The sequence below is a fragment of the Ranitomeya imitator genome, chromosome 3 (genome assembly GCF_032444005.1).
Source record: "Ranitomeya imitator isolate aRanImi1 chromosome 3, aRanImi1.pri, whole genome shotgun sequence".
NCBI lineage: Eukaryota > Metazoa > Chordata > Amphibia > Anura > Dendrobatidae > Ranitomeya > Ranitomeya imitator.
Genome location: NC_091284.1, coordinates 326,432,523 through 326,454,977, shown reverse-complemented (window position 1 = coordinate 326,454,977; position 22,455 = coordinate 326,432,523). Strand labels below are relative to the sequence as shown.

The following is a 22,455-nucleotide window of genomic DNA, read 5'->3' as shown; positions in this document are numbered from 1 at the left end:
GTGGACGCATACAGACAAAATCTCTACACTTTGCAGCTTACATCGAGGTTATATAAAATAAACATATAAAATCATTTTCAGATTTGTCATATGCTGACAGTGAATGGTGCAATCTCTGTCTACACACAGCAATAAAGAAATGAGAGCGTGATATAGGAGAATGTGCATCCAAGCTCAATGCTTGTCTGCAATCGATGTAACCTCGATTAGGTGCGACTGTACTGAAAGGAGGCGAAACTAATGGAAGACATGGAGATGAGGGACCAAAATCACATCCATAGACATTTCAGCACAGCTCAGGTGGCATGAAATGAAATAAAGGATATGGAGGATAAGCTGCAGATATTTAGGCTCCTGCATGTCTGAAAGTGAGAAGCACGGCTATATCAAGGTGTGCCAGAGCCAGATATACAGGAAAAATGATTAGTTGTGAGAAATAAGAGGTGGTTGAAGGATAGGGGGAATGTCTACGGGGATTGAAGAAATGGCAGAGTAGGAGGAGTGACGATTTGAGGGAGAAATGGTAAGGGAAAGGGTGGTAAAAGAGGATCTGCATGTATGAGAGGAGCAGTTTTCTTCCTTCCTCTCCCTCCTTTCCCTTCAGTTGCTGAGGATTCAGCATTCTGTCTCAACATCCTTTCTGCTGTCTCCACGGAAACACAGACTTGGGTACCACTTGTCCCTGGAGGAGCAATATTAGCCCAGTGCTGAATATGGAGCTGGAGCTGTCCACTTCCAGGCTGTACTCGGATATCCTCTACTACAATGCCACACAGAACCTCTCTTCTTCTGCCCTTCCCAACATCACCTTCGGTGTCCCAGGCCAGGTGGTCTCCAGAAACCATGCTTCCGTTATTATGGCTGTGGCTATCACTGCGCTATACTCTGTTGTCTGCGTTGTAGGGCTACTTGGAAATGTCTTGGTCATGTATGGGATTGTGAGGTATGGGATATTTTCCAACTTCTCTATTAATAAGATCTAGTTGCATGTGATAATGAATAACTTTGACAGGTAGATGCATGTAGAGAGTATTTCATGCATAGAAAACATAAGGATGTATGATATATACTTGTGGTGATACGCATTTCTGTGCAGCAATGCAAAAAACTACTTTCATTATCTGCATGTATATCAATGTCTGTTCATATGATGGCCAAGATAAACAGTCTATGTCCGTACTTTTCATATCATATTAATATTGAAGTTTTTTTTCTCTTGATTAAAAAAAATATATATTGCAGTTTGCCAGAGACGTTAGTTCAGAATATTTGTTTCTGAGTATATGGTCAGGGCATATTAACAAAACCAGCAAGACTTGCCCCAGGATATCAAGATTTTAATTATTCTTGAGTTTCAGGAGTAATAATGACAAATGGCAATGCCCTCATTGCCTTTATAAATAAAGCATAACCTGAAGTGTTTCTCTCTCGCTCTTTCTCTCTCTCTCTCTCTGTCTCGCTCGCTTTCTTTCTTTCTTCCTCTTTCTCTCTCTTACTCTTTCTTTCTCTTCCTCTCTCTCCCTCTCTCTTTCTCTCTCTTATTCTCTTTCTTTCTGTCTTCCTCTCTCTCTTTCTCTCTATACCTCTCTCTCTCCCTCTGTCTCTCTTCCTCTCTCTCTTTCTCTCTCTTTCTCTCTTACTCTCTTTCTTTCTCACTCTCTTTTTCTGTCTTCTTCCTCTCTTACTCGCTTTTTCTCTCTTACCCTCTCTTTTTCTTTGTCTTCCTCTCTTCCTCTCTCTCTTTCTCTCTCTTCCTCTCTGTCTTCCGCTCTCTCTTTCTCTCGCTTACTCTCTCACTCTTCCTATCTTTCTTTCTCTCTTTCTTTCTGTCTTCATCTCTCTTTCTCTCTCTAGCTCTTTCTCTCCCTCTGTCGCTCTGTATTTCTCTTTGTCTCTTTCTCTCTCTACCTCTCTTCCTCTCACTTTCTCTCTTCCTCTCTCTTTCTCTCTTCCTCTTTTTCTCTTTCACTTTCTCTGTCTTCGTCTCTTCCTCTTTCTCTCCCTCTGTCGCTCTCTATTTCTCTTTGTCTCTTTCTCTCTTTATCTTCCTCTGTGTCTGTCTCTTCGCTCTCATTACTATCTCTCACATTGTATCAGTGTGTAGTAAAATAATAATACTCAACAGTATCTGACAATCTATCTACATAATTTGACAAAATAAATATAAAATCCTATAGCTGTATATATAGAACTCTTCCAATCTACATATCTGCTATAACCCCTATATAAGTAAATACCTGTGCCTTTCTACTTTTTAAATATTGTCATATAGCTCTATGTAACAATTCAGTTCTTCATATAACTGCTCTGTATAACATATGCCTATATATATTTCTTTCTCTTTTTTTCATATAAGGGATTTCTCTAACTTTAACTCTTCACATAACATGTCTCTTTAAAATGCCTCCAATTTCCCCAAATAAGCGGTGGTAGGTAGGAGGTGGGGGGTGGGAGGAGGGGGTGGCGGGGGAGTTTTATGTAACCTTATCATTTTAGTTGCTAGTGGCAAGGGGCACCATAAAGCTACATTGTCTTGGCTGGATTTTGAACAAGAGTTGAAACAGTCAAGTAAACTTATTCCCACAGTGAAGGAAAGATTACCGACCGCTTTGCAGAAAAGTATTTTTTACCATATATTTGTTTTTTCATTTATCATCTTTTACATATCTTTCATCCTTGTATTTTAGATGGCTGATTGCTGTCCTGTTTTTTTTCTAAAAACTGCCTGTAGCTTATCCAATGTTGCTATCGTATCTGATTGTCAGTTTCTTCATATGCGCTATCCACTGTAAATCGTCTCTGTAAGGCCTCTTTCACACTAGCATCGGTACGGGTCCGTTGCTATGCTTCGGGCTGACGTACCGACGCATGTCATGAAATTTGTGCACGACGTGGGCAGCAGATGCTGTTTTTTTAAGGCATTAGCTGCCCATTCTGAAGTCCGGGGAGGAGGGGGCATAGTTTCGGCCGCACATGCGCGGTAAAAAATGGCTGACGCGACGGACAAAAAACGTTCACTTGAACGTTTTTTTTCGTGCCGACGGTCCGCCAAAACACGACGGATCCATTGCACGACGGACGCGACGTGTGGCCATCTGTTGCGATCCGTCGCTAATACAAGTCTATGGGAAAAAAACGCATCCTGCAAGCACATTTGCATGATCCGTTTTTTTTCCCAAAACGACGGATTGCTAAAAAAAGCAAGTGTGAAAGTAGCCTGTCCAGTATCTTTCTGTAACACAAGTTCCTAATAGAATATGTCTTAACAATAATGCAAGTTCATATTCATATGCAGAAAAGGAATTATTTCACATTGCTCCTTTTGTCACATCTGCAAACCAAACCGTGATCACTCTGTTACCAAGACATTTCTTCATAACCTATTATGACTTGATTTTCTTGAAGTATAAACCATGTTGGGGTACTTGAAAATATATTCTACAGTCATGGAAGAGTTTCCTACTGTTTACGCCAGTCAAATTAATAACCACACTTGTGAATTGGAGTTGGGCCAAAATAAACTATTGATGATCTATTGATGACACACAAAACCCAAACTGATCTGCTGATATCTGCTTTCAACAGCAGCTGGATGTAAGCTTAGATATACAGTGGGGCAAAAAAGTATTTAGTCAATCAGCAATAGTGCAAGTTCCACCACTTAAAAAGATGAGAGGCGTCTGTAATTTACATCATAGGTAGACCTCAACTATGGGAGACAAACTGAGAAAAAAAAATCCAGAAAATCACATTGTCTGTTTTTTTAACATTTTATTTGCATATTATGGTGGAAAATAAGTATTTGGTCAGAAACAAAATTTCATCTCAATACTTTGTAATATATCCTTTGTTGGCAATGACAGAGGTCAAACCTTTTCTGTAAGTCTTCACAAGGTTGCCACACACTGTTGTTGGTATGTTGGCCCATTCCTCCATGCAGATCTCCTCTAGAGCAGTGATGTTTTTGGCTTTTCGCTTGGCAACACAGACTTTCAACTCCCTCCAAAGGTTTTCTATAGGGTTGAGATCTGGAGACTGGCTAGGCCACTCCAGGACCTTGAAATGCTTCTTACGAAGCCACTCCTTCGTTGCCCTGGTGGTGTGCTTTGGATCATTGTCATGTTGAAAGACCCAGCCACGTTTCATCTTCAATGCCCTTGCTGATGGAAGGAGGTTTGCACTCAAAATCTCACGATACATGGCCCCATTCATTCTTTCATGTACCCGGATCAGTCGTCCTGGCCCCTTTGCAGAGAAACAGCCCCAAAGCATGATGTTTCCACCACCATGCTTTACAGTAGGTATGGTGTTTGATGGATGCAACGCAGTATTCTTTTTCCTCCAAACACGACAAGTTGTGTTTCTACCAAACAGTTCCAGTTTGGTTTCATCAGACCATAGGACATTCTTCCAAAACTCCTCTGGATCATCCAAATGCTCTCTAGCAAACTTCAGATGGGCCCAGACATGTACTGGCTTAAGCAGTGGGACACGTCTGGCACTGCAGGATCTGAGTCCATGGTGGCGTAGTGTGTTACTTATGGTAGGCCTTGTTACATTGGTCCCAGCTCTCTGCAGTTCATTCACTAGGTCCCCCCGCGTGGTTCTGGGATTTTTGCTCACAGTTCTTGTGATCATTCTGACCCCATGGGGTGGGATTTTGTGTGGAGCCCCAGATCGAGGGAGATTATCAGTGGTCTTGTATGTCTTCCATTTTCTAATTATTGCTCTCACTGTCGATTTCTTCACTCCAAGCTGGTTGGCTATTGCAGATTCAGTCTTCCCAGCCTGGTGCAGGGCTACAATTTTGTTTCTGGTGTCCTTTGACAGCTCTTTGGTCTTCACCATAGTGGAGTTTGGAGTCAGACTGTTTGAGGGTGTGCACAGGTGTCTTTTTATACTGATAACAAGTTTAAACAGGTGCCATTACTACAGGTAATGAGTGGAGGAAAGAGGAGACTCTTAAAGAAGAAGTTACAGGTCTGTGAGAGCCAGAAATCTTGATTGTTTGTTTCTGACCAAATACTTATTTTCCACCATAATATGCAAAAAAAATGATAAAAAAACAGACAATGTGATTTTCTGGATTTTTTTTCTGTTTGTCTCCCATAGTTGAGGTCTACCTATGATGTAAATTACAGACGCCTCTCATCTTTTTAAGTGGTGGAACTTGCACTATTGCTGACTGACTAAATACTTTTTTGCCCCACTGTATCTGCTTCAGAAACAGGCATCAGCTGATCTGTACAGGTGTTAGGTGTTGGACCCCCACTAATATGATAACCTATTCCGTGGATATGTCATCAATAGTTTAGTCCTGGACATCTGTTTTATGGTCTGTTGTTCCAAAGGTCCACTGTTTTATAATTTTATACCCAATCTGGCATTGACTTACATCTACAGGATGACATCTAGCATCGCTATCTAGGTTGACACAAAACTTGGCTCTTGAATAATTTGAAGTCCTAGACATACTGTGTAAGGAAATGTAATTGGCTTGTAATTGATTAACCATTTTGAAAATGTCATAATGATTAAGTGTTAAATACAAGACTTTCCATTTTTCATAACATTAGTGAAAAATTATTTACCATGACCTTGTAAATGGGTACTGGTTTAATAATAAAATCAATTGAAAACATTAGTAAACTAGATTGTATCAATGGAATACAAGTAATTGAATACCTTATTACATTAAAGTTACAATGACTTGCACTAACAGCATGGCCTTTATAGTTGATATGTTGTCAACATAGATTCTTTAATAACATACAGTATACATTCATCTTCAATTACTAAATAACCAAATAAAGGGATTCATTAAAAATATATATGTTTACGAATAATCTTTCCATTTGCGATATTTAAAAATGAATACTTCTCCCCAAGTCAAGTCAAAATATCAAAATGACACACTCACTGCACTACCTACAAAAACATTGTGTGCTGGACTTCTCATCATTGACTAATGCTGAATCCAAATTTTTTTCAATTGCAAAGAACATCTGCCAGTGAATCTGTTACATTTGACAAATGTTAATTATAGAGTGGTACATTTCTGCCTAGGAACACTACTTTTGATTTCCGCTGGAATGTCCAATTTTGCACAGACGTTTTTCCCCCTAATTATAAGGTTTCCATCCATCAGAACAGCACCCTTTCCAGAATTCTACAAGTCAGTAGCTAATTCATCCAGTTCTCCTTCACTAGGCTAAATTAAGCACAAGTAAGGAGGACTTGGTGATTAGTAAGACGACAGCATGTCTTAGAGCATTGCTGCAATGAAAATGAAGCAATTCTACAAATGATTGGGTCTTGACCTAGCAGAAAAGAAATGTTGAGGAAACGATATATCTGTGTTCTTAGTCCATTAGTGGACAACTCGTGTAAATCAGAAAATGTATACTGAAGGTATTGGCTTTTATTTTTATTAGGAAAACTTTATGACACTTAGTATCCTCCAACTTGAAATGAGATTCATTTGGTTTTTGCACATCATTTAATTACACATATAAACAGAATGTGTAGAATGTGTTTAAAATAGAGATATTGAGGCCGTTTCATCATTTTGTTTTAGTTTTCTTTTTAAGTAACTTTTCTTTTTTGTCTTGTGCGATTCATTGTCGTTGTTTGCACCAAATACTTCAAATTGGTGCACAAGTGATTATGAATTTTGCACAAAACAAAACATGCAGGTTTCTTTGTCCTTACCTTTTTATCTAATTTTACAGTGAAAAGTTGCAGGATCTTTTAAGATGCTGCACACTATTCAACAGAATAAAAAATTAGCACTCCCCTAAGCTACTGATGTGCAATTGTGCAAATATTATGCAACATTTTAAAAAGTTGCAAACGCTGAATTAGGTGAGAACATCCGGATGACCGAAAAATACATCCATATTGCTAAACAAAAAAGAACACAAACCAAACCAAGTAAAGTTGACCTAAAAGAAAGGTGCAAATTACATAAAGAATAAAGAGCAAACATAAAAGTCACCTACAAAGCCATTTTTACTGCAGAAAGAAGGCATAAAGACAATAATGAATCTGAAGACCATTGTCATTAACTGTGATTGCCATTCTCCTCTATTAGCCAAACCGGTGAGCACCTACAAAGAATGACTTTTACTTTCGACATCTCATATGGATAACAGTAGTAGTGGGGTTGCAGGCATACTTGGCTGCTGGGTTCCCATTACAGATGAACATAGGATCAGGGGCGGACACAGACAGCTAGGGACCCCTGTGCAGGAAATGTGTGTATATATATATATATATATATATATATATATATATATATATATACATATATATGTATATATATGTATATATATACACATATATACTAAGGGACTGCACTATACTTAATTGAGTACACTATATACTAAGGGACTGTGTTAGACATAATAATCGATTTATAGCATCTTCCTCCACCTCCCCCTGTTCCTAAATCCATTATAAATCCCCTTTCCTCCCATCCCAATCCCCCACACCCCTCATTGTCCTCCTCCCCCCGCATCCCATTATTGCCCTCTCCCCCACCCCCATGATTGTCCTCTTCACCACCTCCATTATTGCTTTCTCCCCACCACCCTATTATTGACCATTCCACCACCTCCATCATTGCCTCCTCCCCACCACCCCATCATTGTCCTTTCCACTGCCACCATCATTGCTTTCTCACCCACCACCCCATCATTACCCATTCCACCACCTCCATAATTTCCTCCTCCCCCACCACCGCCATTATTGTCCTTTCCACTGCCATCATTGTCTTCTCCCCCACCACCTCCATCGTTTCCCATTCCACAATCTCCATCATTTCCTCCTTCCCACCACCCCATCATTACACATTCCACCACCTCCATCATTGCCTCCACCATCCTCATCAATGCCCTTTCTACCACCATCATCATTGTCTTTTCCTCCACCACCCCATCATTGCCAATTACACCACCTTCATCATTTCCTCCTCCCCCACCACCCCTATGATTGCCCTCTCCGTCAACCCAGTCATTGCCTTCCGCCTCATCATCCCCATCATTGCCCTCTGTCAACCCAATCATTGCCTTCTGCCCCATCATTGCCCTCTCTGTCAACTCAATCATTGCCTTCTGCCCCATCCCCCCATCATTTCCCTCTCTTCCGCATACACACACAGACACAGCACCATTCACTTCTCTACACACACATACACACAGACACACGCAGCACCATTCACCTCTCTGCATATAGACACACACACCTTACCTCACCTCTGCGCTCGATATCCTGAAGCCACAGCATCGTCAGCAGCTTCCTGTCTCGCACAGCTGCGGCGATAAATGATTATGTAATTCAGCCGCTGCTGTGTGTGTGAGCCAGGAACCAGGACTGGTCCATTCCTTGCAGCTGCGCTCCACTGCCATTTTCTCCTGCAGGCAGCAGAGCTGCAGGGATTGCTCCCTGCCCACTGCACATGAGGGCAATCTGGCCAGGGGCCCCCACGGAGCCTCGAGGCTGGATAAACTGGCCAGATTGCCCTCAATATTAGCTGCCGTGCAGGCAGGGTCAATTTTAGGCAAAGTGGGGCCCTAGGTAAAGATCAAACTAGGGGGCTGGCTAAAGGATCCTAAAAAAATCGGAGCATGCTCCGTTAAAAAAAAAACGGAATCTATCGCAGGATTCCGTCAATTGACAGATCTGGCGCCCATAGGCTTCCATTGTAGCAAACGACGGATGGTGACAGATCCGTCTGTCCGTTTTTTCAATGGAGACAAAAAAATGTTACTTTGTCTGTCGTCTCCGGCCGCCGGACAAACAATTTTCAATGAACAACGGATGAAACGTGAGGCCATTCATCGCCATCCGTCACTAATACAAGTCTAGTATATATCACAGACCGCATAGTACATAACACAGCCCGCATAGTATATAGCACAGCCTGCATAGTATATAGGACAGCCCGCATAGTATATAACACAGCCTGCATAGTATATAACACAGCCCGCATAGCATGTAACACAGCCTGCATAGCATAAAACACAACCTGCATAGTATATAACACAGTCTGTGAGTCACCCGAAAGGGCCGTGGGGTACTCTGTACCGGATCCGGTACTTAAAGGGGATGTCATGGTGGCTGAGATCCGGTCCGTGGCCCTGGGCGCCCAATTAAAGGGGAAAGGTTTTTAAAGGGGATTTTGGAATAAAGTTGGTTCTTGATGCCACCTGCAGTTCTTGGTCAGAGGGGACTGACGCTGTTTAAAGGGGTCCTCTGGGGTGATGTTGTTGCAGCAAGATGGTGATGCTTCCCCCAGGTGAAGTGGGGTCCCCAGGGCTCCCAAGGTGTATGGCAGGGATAGTGGGTTGCCAATAACGGAGGACACAGGGTTGCAGTCTTTACCTGGTTTACTGATGTTGCAGTCAGCCTCAGTCCAGGGTACCGGCAACAGGTGTAGATATGGTCCGGCCGGCCTAGAGGCAAAGGTTGATCCCTCTCCCAGGTGAGGTCCGTAAGCCTTCCTACTCACGCTGGTATGCGAGGTCCCTGCTGCCTGTAGCTGGCTGGCAAAGTCCTCTCTCCTTTTTTTGGAACAGTTACCTGTATGGTGGACAGCTTGAGCTATTTTATAGGGTCTCTATCATGACCCGGACTCTTCAGGTGCTGCTTCATCTTCAGGTGTGGTGTGAGCAAATCACATACAGTTCTATGCCCTCTGATTCTGCCATGTGTACTGGAGTACAACATGACCTCGGTCTCCCGGTGCCCGGTTCCTGCCCTTCGGCTCTGTGTGCCCGGTCACAGTTCCCCTCTATCAACCTTCTGTGCTCCTTTCCTCAGATTCTTCACTGCACTCAACACCTTGGGTTCACTTCCTTCCTGGAGCTGCAGCTCAGTTCTTGCTGCACGGCTCCACTGTCTACTCTCCACTCCTCTCCCTTCACTGTCTGCTCCAGACTGAACCAACTCTTCCTCCAGACCAGAACACTTAAAGCTGGGGAAGTTCCCCTGAATCCAGGTTCAGAGCTCCCCCTTCTGGCCTGGATTCAGAATATGTTGTATGCAGGTGCTTACCTTGCAAAGGAAATCCTCCTTGCCTCTAAGCATGATATCGGTCTCCCTGAAAGGAAGACAACATCACTGTAACAACCAGTTACCTGGGGTGTTACACTCGCATAGCATATAACACAGCTGGCATAGTATGTAACACAGCTTGCATAGTATATAGCACAGCCCGTATAGTATATAACATAGCCCGCCTAGTATATAACACAGCCTGCATCTCCCCCCCCCCCCCCCGAGAATGGCCCCACAGTCCAGTACTCACTGTTATAGTAAAAAAAACAAAAAACACACACACACTCCTCACCTCTCCTCCTGCCTGCGGCTGCTCCCTACTCTGGTCTCAGTGGCTGCACTGCCTGGCACATAGTGAGTGCGCGATGACAGCATCGTGCACCCGCAGTGTCAGAGGCAGAGGGGAATGATGCAAGAGGGAGCATCACCTGACGCTCTCTCCACAATTATTGCTTTGAACTATACCAGCAGATGCGGCGGTGGGGGAATCGGTGCTGGCGGCAGGCGGGCCCACCTGCCTCACAGGGGCCCCATAGCAACTGCGTGATGTGCCATTATCTGGGGACCCTAGGGGGATCAGGGTCCCTATCACCTGCCTGCCCCTAACGTCGACCCTGCCTGCAGGGGCCCCATTGAGCCTCTGGGCCCCGGTGCAGCTGCACCGGTTGAACAGGCAGTATGTCTGCCCATGCATTGGATGTATTAGCACTGGGACTTACCCTGCTTTTAGGGAACCCTTCTATACTATAAGGACTTGCCCAATATAGACAGGCATTTTAAAAAGTGAATATTTTCTATTTTCAATGCTTTTACTGCTGTACAGAAAACTCTTTGGTAAAGCTTGAGACTTGATTATGGAGCAATGGTGGCAAGCCCTACCACACCTTACTAATGCTACTGTATGTTCTCTGTTCTATTGTATGTAATCCAAAGCGTTGAATTTAGATCTTTAATATTAGCTGTTACAAGTAGATGGCTCTGTCATAGGAAGTCATGGCAGGAAGAAAATCAGTCTGGGATATGCAAAAGTCCCTTGTACTGAGGAAGGAGGAGAACTAGGCGCTAAACATAGTGCTTCCCAATGAGAGTGGTGGGATCTCAAAGTGTAGGCTTCTGAGGAAACATAAATAAGGCTATGTGCACATGAAGGAAGGGTCCTCTGCGGGTTCTCCCGCAGCGGATTTGATAAATCTGCAGGGCAAAACCGCTGCGGTTATCCCTGCAGATTTATCATGGTTTGTCTTGCGGTTTCCGCTGCGGGTTACTCCTGCACTTGTTTTACTTTTGATGCTGCATATGCAGCATCAATAGTAATGTTAAAAATAATTAAAAAATGGTTATACTCACCCCCCCGACGTCCCGATCTCCTTGGGGCTGCACACGGCGGTCCAGTTCCAAAGAAGATGCTATGCGAGAAGGACCTTCGTGACGTCACGGTCATGTGACCGCGACGTCATCGCAGGCCCTGCTCGCATAGCAACCCTGCGACCGGACGGCCGCGTGCAGCACTGAGAGGTGAGTATATCATTATTTTTTATTTTAATTCTTTTTTTTTAAACACAAATATGGTTCCCAGTGCCTGGAGGAGAGTCTCCTCTCCTCCACCCCGGGTACCATCCGCACATGATCCGCTTACTTCCCGTATGGTGGGCACAGCCCCATGCGGGGAGTAAGCGGATCAATGTATTCCTATGTGTGCAGAATCGCCGCGATTCTGCACAAAGTAGTGACATGCTGCGGATTGTAAACCGCTGTGTTCCCATGCGTTTTTTTCCACAGCATGTGCACAGCGGTTTCGGTTTTCCCAAAGGTTTACATTGAACTGTAAACTCGTGGGAAACTGCTGCGGATCCGCAGGTTCAGAAACGCTGTGGATCTGCAGCAAAATCCACACCGTGTGCACATAGCCTTAGAATGCTGCAGCTTTGTAAGGGGATGAATGAGTAAAGAGACACACCCAAAAGTGCTTATGCTGAGTATGTGCAAGTAAACATCGCCATCTGCTAACCATAGATGATAAAGTGAAAACTGAAAGAATTGCATTAGTAGAAAACCGAGAGTTAAGTGCATGTACCCTTGGGAAAGAGATTGGAGAAGACACCAGGTCAGGTGACACCTGTGGCACAGTTAGTAATTATAAAAGGCCCAAGAGGGCAATGAAGGGGAGGAGTCGGTAACTGAATCTGTAGCATGATCTGCATGAGTGGCAGTGGAGTTGGCTTACAGCTGCCATTACGAGTAACCTAACCAGTAACAAGTGGAAGACTGAGTACTCAGCTCGGGGAGAAGAAACGAGTAACTACTGTATATCTGAATGACCAGAGATAAAGGCTGAGACACCCAAGTTGAGTAAGCTGAGCCAGGTTGTGGAGAGAGATGTTATGTGTGAGACGTTATTTCCAACATAGACAAATGGTACAGAGTGTGGGCCGCGACTGTGTTTAAGGGAAAGAAAACGGCCAGTGTAACGAGCATACTGTATACCAAGTAACTCACTAATCTGGGACTTGCTGCCTAGTGGGAAATACCAGTATCACCGTTATGTACTTTGTGACATTTTGATCTGCGTAGAAAAAAGACAACAGTGACGTGCTCAGTAGGGTTGAGCAAAACGGATCGGACAAATTGAAATAATCGCCGACTTTCGGCAAAGTCGAGTTTCTTGAAACCTGACCCGATCCTAGTGTGGGATCGGCCATGAGGTCGGCGATCAGCACGCCAAAGTCTCGTTTTGTATGACGTTTTCAGCGCCATTTTTCAGCCAATGAAGGAGGACGCAGAGTGTGGGCAGCATGATGACACAGGTCTTGGTCCCCACCATCTTAGAGAAGGGCATGACAGTGATTGGCTTGCTTTTTGCGGTGTCACAGGGGCTATAAAGGGGCGTGCACGCCGACCGCCATCTTACTTCTGCCGATCTTAGCATAAGGAGAGGTTGCTGCAGCTGCATCAGAAGAAGGGATATAGTTAGGGAGGGAAGATTAAGCCCCGAAACTACTTGTGCTGTAGCGATTTCCACTGTCCAACACCACCTTTTCTTTGCAGGGACAGTGGAGTTTATATTTTTGTGCATCAGCTCTGTAGCTTATTAGCCCCTTAGTGACAGAGCCAATTTGGTACTTAATGACAGGGCCAATTTTTGCAATTCTGACCACTGTCACTTTATGAGGTTATAACTCTGGAACGCTTCAATGGATCCCGCTGATTCTGAGATTGTTTTTTCGTGACATATTGTACTTCATGTCAGTGGTAACATTTCTTCGATATTACTTGCGATTATTTATGAAAAAAACGGAATTATGGTGAAAATTTTTAAAATTTTGCAATTTTCAAACTTTGTATTTTTATGCCCTTAAATCAGAGAGATATGTCACGAAAAATAGTTAATAAATAACATTTCCCACATGTCTACTTTACATCAGCACAATTTTGGAAACAAAATTTTTTTTGTTAGGGAGTTATAAGGGTTAAAAGTTGACCAGCAATTTCTCATTTTTACAACACCATTTTTTTTTAGGGACCACATCACATTTGAAGTCATTTTGAGGGGTCTATATGATAGAAAATAATGAAGTGTGACACCATTCTAAAAACTACACCCCTCAAGGTTCTCAAAACCACAGTCAAGAAGTTTATTAACCCTTTACGTGCTTCACAGGAACTAAAACAATGTGGAAGGAAAAAATGAACATTTAACTTTTTTTTTGCAAACATCTTAATTCAGAACCATTTTTTTTATTTTCATAAGTGTAAAAACAGAAATGTAACCATAAATTTTGTTAGGCAATTTCTCCTGAATACGCCAATACCCCATATGTGGGGGTAAACCACTTTTTGGGCGCACCGCAGAACTTAGAAGTGAAGGAGCGCCGTTTTACTTTTTCAATGTAGAATTGGCTGGAATTGAGATTGGACGCCATGTCGCGTTTGGAGAGCCCCTGATGTGCCTAAACAGTAGAAATCCCCCACAAGTGACCCCATTTTGGAAACTAGACCCCCCATGGAACTTATCTAGATGTGTGGTGAGAACTTTGAATGCCTATGTGCTTCACAGAAGTTTATAATGCAGAGTCGTGAAAATAAAAAATATTTTTTTTTCCACAAAAAAGATTTTTAGCCCCCAAGTTTTTATTTTCACAAGGGTAACAAGAGAAATTGGACCCCAAAAGTTGTTGTCCAATTTGTCCTGAATATGCTGGTACCCCATATGTGGGGGTAAACCACTGTTTGGGCGCACGGCAGAGCTCGGAAGGAAGGAGCGCCATTTTGGAATGCAGACTTTGATAGAATGGTCTGCGGGCATTATTGTTATGATAAGGTAATTCAGTACCACTATGGACATAGAAGTCAGAGCACATACAGTGACCTGACAATAACCCAAAAACATAGAACGAGCTCTGAGACGTGGGAACTCTGCTGACCGCAATCCCTAATCCTCTCCAACCACACTAGAGGCAGCCGTGGATTGCGCCTAACGCTCCCTATGCAACTCGGCACAGCCTGAGAAACTAGCTAGCCTGAAGATAGAAAATAAGCCTACCTTGCCTCAGAGAAATACCCCAAAGGAAAAGGCAGCCCCCACATATAATGACTGTGAGTTAAGATGAAAAGACAAACGTAGAGATGAAATAGATTTAGCAAAGTGAGGCCCGACTTTCTGAACAGAGTGAGGATAGGAAAGGTAACTTTGCGGTCAACACAAAACCCTACAAAAAACCATGCAAAGGGGGCAAAATGACCCTCCGTACCGAACTAACGGCACGGAGGTACACCCTCTGCGTCCCAGAGCTTCCAGCAAGCAAGAAAAAACAAATAAGCAAGCTGGACAGAAAAAACAGCAAACAAAATAGCAAAAGCGGAACTTAGCTATGCAGAGCAGCAGGCCACAGGAACGATCCAGGAGGAAACAGGTCCAATACTAGAACATTGACTGGAGGCCAGGATCAAAGCACTAGGTGGAGTTAAATAGAGCAGCACCTAACGACTTCACCACATCACCTGAGGAAGGAAACTCAGAAGCCGCAATACCACTCTCCTCCACCAGCTCACAGAGAGAATCAGCCAAAGTACCACTTGTGACCACAGGAGGGAGGGAGCTCTGCCACAGAATTCACAACACATTATGTTGCGTTTGCAGAGCCCCTGATGTACCTAACCAGTAGAAACCCTCCACAAGTGACCCCATTTTGGAAACTAGACCCCCCAAGGAACTTATCTAGATGTGTGGTGAGAACTTTGAATGCCCAAGTGCTTCACAGAAGTTTAGAATGCAGAGTCGTGAAAATAAAAAATATTTTTTTTTTCCACAAAAAAGATATTGTAGCCCCCAAGTTTTTATTTTCACAAGGGTAACAGGAGAAATTGGACTGCAATAGTTGTTGCACAATTTATCCCGAGTACGCTGATGCACCAAATGTGGGGGTAAACCACTGTTTGGGCGCACGGCAGAGCTCGGAAGGGAAGGAGCGCCTTTTTGGAATGCAGACTTTGATAGAATGGTCTGTGGGCATTATGTTGCGATTGCAGAGCCCCTGATGTACCTAAACTGTAGTAACCCCCCACAAGTGACCCCATTTTGGAAACTAGACCCCCAAAGGAACTTATCTAGATGTGTGGTGAGAACTTTGAATGCCCAAGTGCTTCACAGAAGTTTATAATGCAGAGTCATAAAAAAATATATATATATATATTTTTCCACAAAAAGGATTTTGTAGCCCCCAAGTTTTTATTTTCACAAGGGTAACAAGAGAAATTGGACCCCAGAAGTTGTTGCCCAATTTATCCCAAGTATGTTGATGCCAAATATGTGGGGGTAACCCACTGTTTGGGCGCACGGCAGAGCTCAGAAGGGAGGGAGCACCATTTGACTTTTTGAGCGCAAAATTGGCTGTCGTGTTTGGAGACCCCCTGATGTACCTAAACAGTGGAAACCCCCCAATTCTAGCTCCAACCCAACTCCAACACACCTGTAACGCTAATCCCAACCCGATCCATAATCCTAATCACTAACCCTAACGATAATCCCAACCCTTACCCCAAAACAACCCTAATGTCAACCCTAACCATAACCCTAATCAAAACCCTAAATCCAACACACCCCTAATCCTAATCTCAACCCTAACCTCAAACCTAACCCTAATCCCAATACACCCCTAATCACAACCGTAACCTTAACCCTAATCCCAAACCTAACCCTAATCCCAAGCGTAACCCTAATGCCAACCCTAACCCTAATACCAACCCTAATCCAAACCCTAACCCTAATCCCAACTCTAACCCTAACTTTAGCCCCAACCCTAACCCTAGCCCTAAGGCTACTTTCACACTTGCGTCGTTTGGCATCCGTCGCAATCCGTCATTTTGGACAAGAAACGGATCCTGCAAATGTGCCCGCAGGATGCATTTTTTGCCCATAGACTTGTATTGCCGACGGATCGTGACGGATGGCCACACGTCGCGTCCGTAGTGCACTGGATCAGTGTTTTGGCGGACCGTCAGCACAAAAAAACGTTCAATGTAACGTTTTTTTGTACGTCGCATCCGCCATTTCTGACCGCGCATGCGTGGCCATAACTCCGCCCCCTCCTCCCCAGGACATAGATTGGGCAGCGGATGCGTTGAAAAACTACATCCGCTGCCCACGTTGTGCACAATTTTCACAACGTGCGTCGGTATGTCGGGCCGATGCATTGCGACGGCCCCGTACCGACGTAAGTGTGAAAGAAGCCTAACCCTAAATTTAGCCCAACCCTAACTCTAAATTTAGCCCCAACCCTAACCCTAAATTTAGCCCTAACCCTAACCCTAACCCTAGCCCTAACCCTAGCCCTAACCCTAACCCTAGCCCTAGCCCTAGCCCTAACCCTACCCCTAACCCTAACCCTACCCCTAGCCCTAACCCTACCCCTAACCCTAACCCTAGCCCTAACCCTACCCCTAACCCTAGCTCTAACCCTACCCCTAGCCCTAACCCTAGCCCTAACCCTACCCCTAACCCTACCCCTAGCCCTAACCCTAGCCCTAACCCTAGCCCTAACCCTACCCCTAACCCTAACCCTACCCCTAACCCTAGCCCTATAATTGTGCAACAGTCCTTGTATTTTTTTTCATATATCTTCCAGCCATGTTCTGCCACTTACATTGTGTAGTGTAATACACTGGGCCTGAGTTTTGGTGCAGTCTCCCCCCCAAAAAAGGGAGATTCAAATTGGCACTAAGTGGATCTACGTCAGTTCTGTTAGTTTGTCGTATATCTTCCAGCCACGTTCTGCCACTTACATTGTGTAGTGTAATACACTGGGCCTGAGTTTTGGTTCAGTCTCCCCCCCAAAAAAGGGAGATTAAATTGGCACTAAGTGGATGTACGTCAGTTCTGTTTGTCGTATATTTTCCAGCCACGTTTTGCCAGTTACATTGTGTAATGTAATACACTGGGCCTGAGTTTTGGTGCAGTCTTCCCTCAAAAAAAAGGGAGATTTAAATTCTCAGCAAGTTTATATACACCTTCTACCTTGTTTTACAGTACGAATAACGGTTGTTATTTTGGTTAGATTTTTCCAAAAATGAGGAAGTCTGGTGGAAGAGGCCATGGACTGTCAATGCCAGCTGCTACTGATGGTGGTGTTGGTGGTAGAGCATCTGGTGGTAGCGGGAAAAGCAAAATAGCACCAAAGGCTCGAGGTGTTGAGCCAGCGTCATTGTCTGGCTACACAAGACCTCGAAGGCTCCATTATCTGGGAGTAGGAAGACAGCTTTTAAAGCCGGAGCGGCAGGAAAGTTTTGGCTTTCCTTGCTAAGGCCAGTCTCACACGTCAGTGTCTCCGGTACGTGAGGTGTCAGTTTCCTCACGTACCGGAGACACTGATACACGTAGACACATAAAAATCAATGCATCTTTTCAGATGTTATTGATTTTTTGCGGACCGTGTCTCCGTGTGCCAAACACGGAGACATGTCAGTGTTCATGGGAGCGCACCGATTACACGGACCCATTAAAGTCAATGGGTCCGTGTAAAACACGTACCGCACACGGACATTGTCCGTGTGCAGTCCGTGTGCCGTGCAGGAGACAGCGCTACATTAAGCGCTGTCCCCCCACTGGTGCTGAAGCCGCGATTCATATGTTCCCTGGCCGCAGCGTCTCTTGTATGCGGTCACGTGGGGCCTCCCATTACAATCATGAATATGCGGCTCCGCCTCCGGAGGCGCATATTCAGTTCTGTAATCAGCAGCCCCACGTGACCGCATACAGGAGACGCTGCGGCCAGAAGGACGCTGTGACGAGGGATCCGGAAGCTAGGTGAGTATTTTAATCACAGCGGGGGGGGGGGGGAAACAGAGGGGGGGTGACCTGGATCTGCATTTTAAACACTATTATTCATATCTTCCCTGCAGCAAACGCTGCTGCAGGGAACATATGAATGGGGCTTCAGCACGATGCCGGGGACAGCGCTAAACTTTAGCGCTGTCTCCGGCACGCTCCGTGTGGTACCCAGTGGGCACACGGGTGGCACACGTGTGCCGCACGTGTGCCACACTGATGTACCACAGAAACGTAGGACACACGGACACGGATAATTCCGGTACCGATTTTTTCCGGTACCGGAATTATCTGGACGTGTGGGACTGCCCTAACTCAGCCTCTAGCTCTTTCGCCTCCTCTTCAGAAAGTTTGAAATATAAAAGCAGCGAGTCTTCAGTGGATGCTCCCGGTCAGGAACAAGTCACTTCCATGTTTCCTTCACCCAAACCAAAAGTGAAGGATGCTGCAGGCGACAGTACAGTTTACTCCATGGAGCTCTTTACACATACCGTGCCTGGGTTAGAGAGGGAAATTGTTAACTGCCCATTTCAAGATCAATCGAACATGGAGTGCACAGCCACAGCTAGATTATTATGCTTTTCCATTGACTCAGATCACTACATTGCCCTCGCAGTGTACTGAGCCAGAATCTGACCCTGATGAGACTATGGTGCCCCGTCACAAATGCTAATGCACCTTACACGGTGACACAGAGGAAGGTGCACATGACATTGAAGAGGAGGTGATAGATGACCCAGTTGTTGACCCAGATTGGCAGCCATTGGGGGAAGAGGGTGCCACTGCCAGTAGCTCAGAAGCGGAGGAGGATGATCCGCAGCAGCCATCTACATCGCAACAGCTTTCATCTGGCAGGCCCGTACCTGGCCAAATATGTTAGTCAAAACCAAAAACAGTTTTAGGACAGCGTGGCCATCTGGTGAAAGTAGCACAGCGTGCAATGCCTGAAAAGGTATTCCATAGTAGGAAGAGTGCAGTGTGGGAACTTTTTAACCAAGATCCGAATGATCAGTGCAAAGTTATCTGTAAGGCTAGGTTCCCATTGCGTTAATGGGACCGCACTAACGGACAGCATTGCACGGCGAAATTAACACCGTGCAACGCGTACGTTAGTGCGGCCAATGGCAGCAATGGGAACGCGCATCGCTAGCGCGTGCCATTTTCAGCACGTGCTAGCGATGTGCCGGTGTTCTGTGATGCGCCTCGGATGCGGGGATGTTCCCCACTCTCGCAGATCGGGGATCTGCACTAGCGGGGACGTTAAACATGACCCCGGAAAAGACATTGCGTTAGCGCAATCCGCTAGCGCTTAGCACTAAATGGATTGCCCTAACACAATCTGAACCTAGCCTAAGAAATGCTCAAAGACCTTTAGCAGAGGGAAGAATCTCCAAAATTTAAATACAAAAATGTAGAGATTTAACTAGCATGCACTTGCAAGCCTGGACTAACTATCAAACGTCCCGTACCGTTGGTGCACCTGCTCAGAATGAAGGTGGTCAACAACGCTACATTGCTTCCCTCACTGTAAGCCCACCGGTTAGGACACCACCAGCAGCAAATGTGAAGGTATCGTATGGGCAGTGTACATCTTGAAGCAGGCAAGGTAGTCGGTGATAACAGAAGGAATTTTATGGCTGCCATAGCCCTTTCAGAACTGAAACACATAGCTTGCCTGGCTCACACCTTGAACCTGGCGGTGCAGTGCTTCCTGAAAAATTATCCGGAGTTACCAGCCCAGCTCCCGAAGGTGCGAAGACTTTGCTCGCACATCCGCAGGTCGCCCGTACACTCCAGCCATATGCTGAACCATCAGGGGTCGCTGAATCTTCCCCAGAACCGCCTAATAATTGATGTTGCAACGAGGTGGAACTCCGCACTGCACGTGCTTCAGAGGCTGTGCGATCAGAGGTATTCTGTAATTTATTTGTGGGAGGATACACATACACGGGCAGGCAGTTGGATGGCAGACATGGAGTTGACTGGTGTGCAGTGGTCGAAGCTACAAGACCTCTGTCAAGTCCTTCAGTGTTTTGAGGAATGCACACAGCTGGTAAGTGCAGACGGCGCCATTATAAGCATGAGCATCCCACTAATGCGCCTGCTGATGCAAAGTTTGATGCACATTAAGGAGCAGGCATCTGCAGCAGAGGAGGAGGGAAGCCTTGATGACAGTCAGCCATTGTCTGCTCAGGGAACTCTCCTGGACGAGGTGGCGGATGAAGAGGAGGAGGATGATGGGGATGAATATTTATGGGAAGAGGATGCTTCTCAGGGGGCAATAGAAACTGGTGGCGTTGCAAGGTCAGGTACAGGGTTTTTGCGGGACACAAGTGATGTTGATTTGCAAGAAAGTGCTCCTCAACCCAGCACAAGCAGTGAATTGACACCTGGAACATTGGCCCACATGGCTGAGTATGCCTTGCGTATCCTAAAAAGGGACCCCCACATTATCAAAATGATGACCGATGACGATTACTGGTTGGCCTGCCTCCTGGATCCACGATGTAAAGGAAAATTACAAAATATCATGCCACATGAGAACCTTGAGCAAATATTGGCTACCAAACAAGCAACTCTTGTAGACCGTTTGGTTCAGGCATTCCCAGCACACAGCGACGGTGATGGTTCTGACACGAGCCGTAGGGGGCAACATGGCAGAGGTGTTAGAGGTGCACAAATCCGAAGTGGCGTCGGACAGAGGGGTTTTATGAACAGGTTGTGGAGTGATTTCGCAATGACCAGTGACACGACAGGTACTGCTGCATCGATTCAAAGTGACAGGAGACAGCATTTGTCCAGTATGGTTACGAACTATTTTTCCTCCCTTATCGATGTTCTCCCTCACAGGTCATTCCCCTTTGATTACTGGGCATCAAAAATAGACACCTGGCCTGAATTGGCAGAATATGCATTACAGGAGCTCGCTTGCCCAGCTGCTAGTGTGCTATCAGAGAGACTCTTCAGTGCTGCTGGTTCAATTCTGACTGAAAAAAGGACACGTCTGGCTACCTGAAATGTTGATGATCTAACCTTCATTAAAATGAACCAATCATGGATTTCAAATTATTTTGCACCACCTTCCCCTGCTGACACGTAGCTTGCCTGAAAAATGTCTTGCTTTTGGCCTCCTCTTACTGACTGCTCCAATTCCTCCATTTGCAGCTGCTGAATGTCCACCATAGGCCATTGTTATACCTCCCAAAATGGGCTGACTCCCCCCACAGGGCCGTGGTCACCACCTGGCGCAAGCACCCATGTGAGTGCCGTTTGCCTGGACAGGTGGGTGCACCCACTCTTGGGCGACGGCACTGGCACAGGGTCCCTCATAGTACAGTGAAGTGTCTCTGACGGTGGTGGTGCACAACCAACGTCAAACACACCATCGTAATATGAGGGGCCCTGTGCCAGTAGCGCCGCCCATAAGAGAGTGTTCCCCCCCAGCTCGAACAGTGCTCTATCACTTGCAATACTTACCTCTCCCTGCTCCACCACTGTGTAGTCTGTGCTGTTAAATCCGTCTATGGCACTGCCAATACAAATTTGTTGAAATAATAGATGATAGTTAAAATATACAGGGGCCCTGGCCTCCATTTAGACCAGTTAATATTTGCGCCAACTACCACTGTCTGCTACTCAGCAGAGGAGCCCACCCGAGTACCTAGCTATGCAACCTGTTTAGTCATGTTACCAATTTTGAACTGCATTTAGCCTAGTTTTTTATTTTAGGCCTACTAAGTATGTCTGCACCACTCATTACAGTTGTCCTCCTCCTCTAAACAAAGCAATGCCGCCTGTGTACTCCTGTTACCAATTTTGAACTGCATTTAGCCTAGTTTTTTTATTTTAGGCCTACTAAGTCTGTCTGTGCCACTCATTACAGTTATCCTCCTCCTCTGAACAAAGCAATGCCGCCTGTGTACTCGTGCTACCAATTTTGAACTGCATTTAGCCTAGTTTTTTATTTATGCCTACTAAGTCTGTCTGCGCCACTCATTACAGTTGTCCTCCTCCACTGAACAAACCTATGCCGCCTGTGTACTCCTGTTACCAATTTTGAACTGCATTTAGCCTAG

The 22,455-nt window shown here is 45.1% G+C and overlaps 1 protein-coding gene across 1 annotated transcript in view; it reads left to right on the top strand.

The window, feature by feature from the left end:
- The first annotated feature begins 537 nt into the window (after nucleotides 1-537).
- Nucleotides 538-22,455, top strand: part of OPRD1 (opioid receptor delta 1) — a 137,279-nt gene continuing 115,361 nt past the window's right edge. Inside the window, exon 1 of the mRNA XM_069760137.1 lies at nucleotides 538-943. Within this exon, the coding sequence (XP_069616238.1) occupies nucleotides 714-943 (230 nt within the window). The 5' untranslated portion in view covers nucleotides 538-713. The remainder of the gene's footprint in view (nucleotides 944-22,455) is intronic.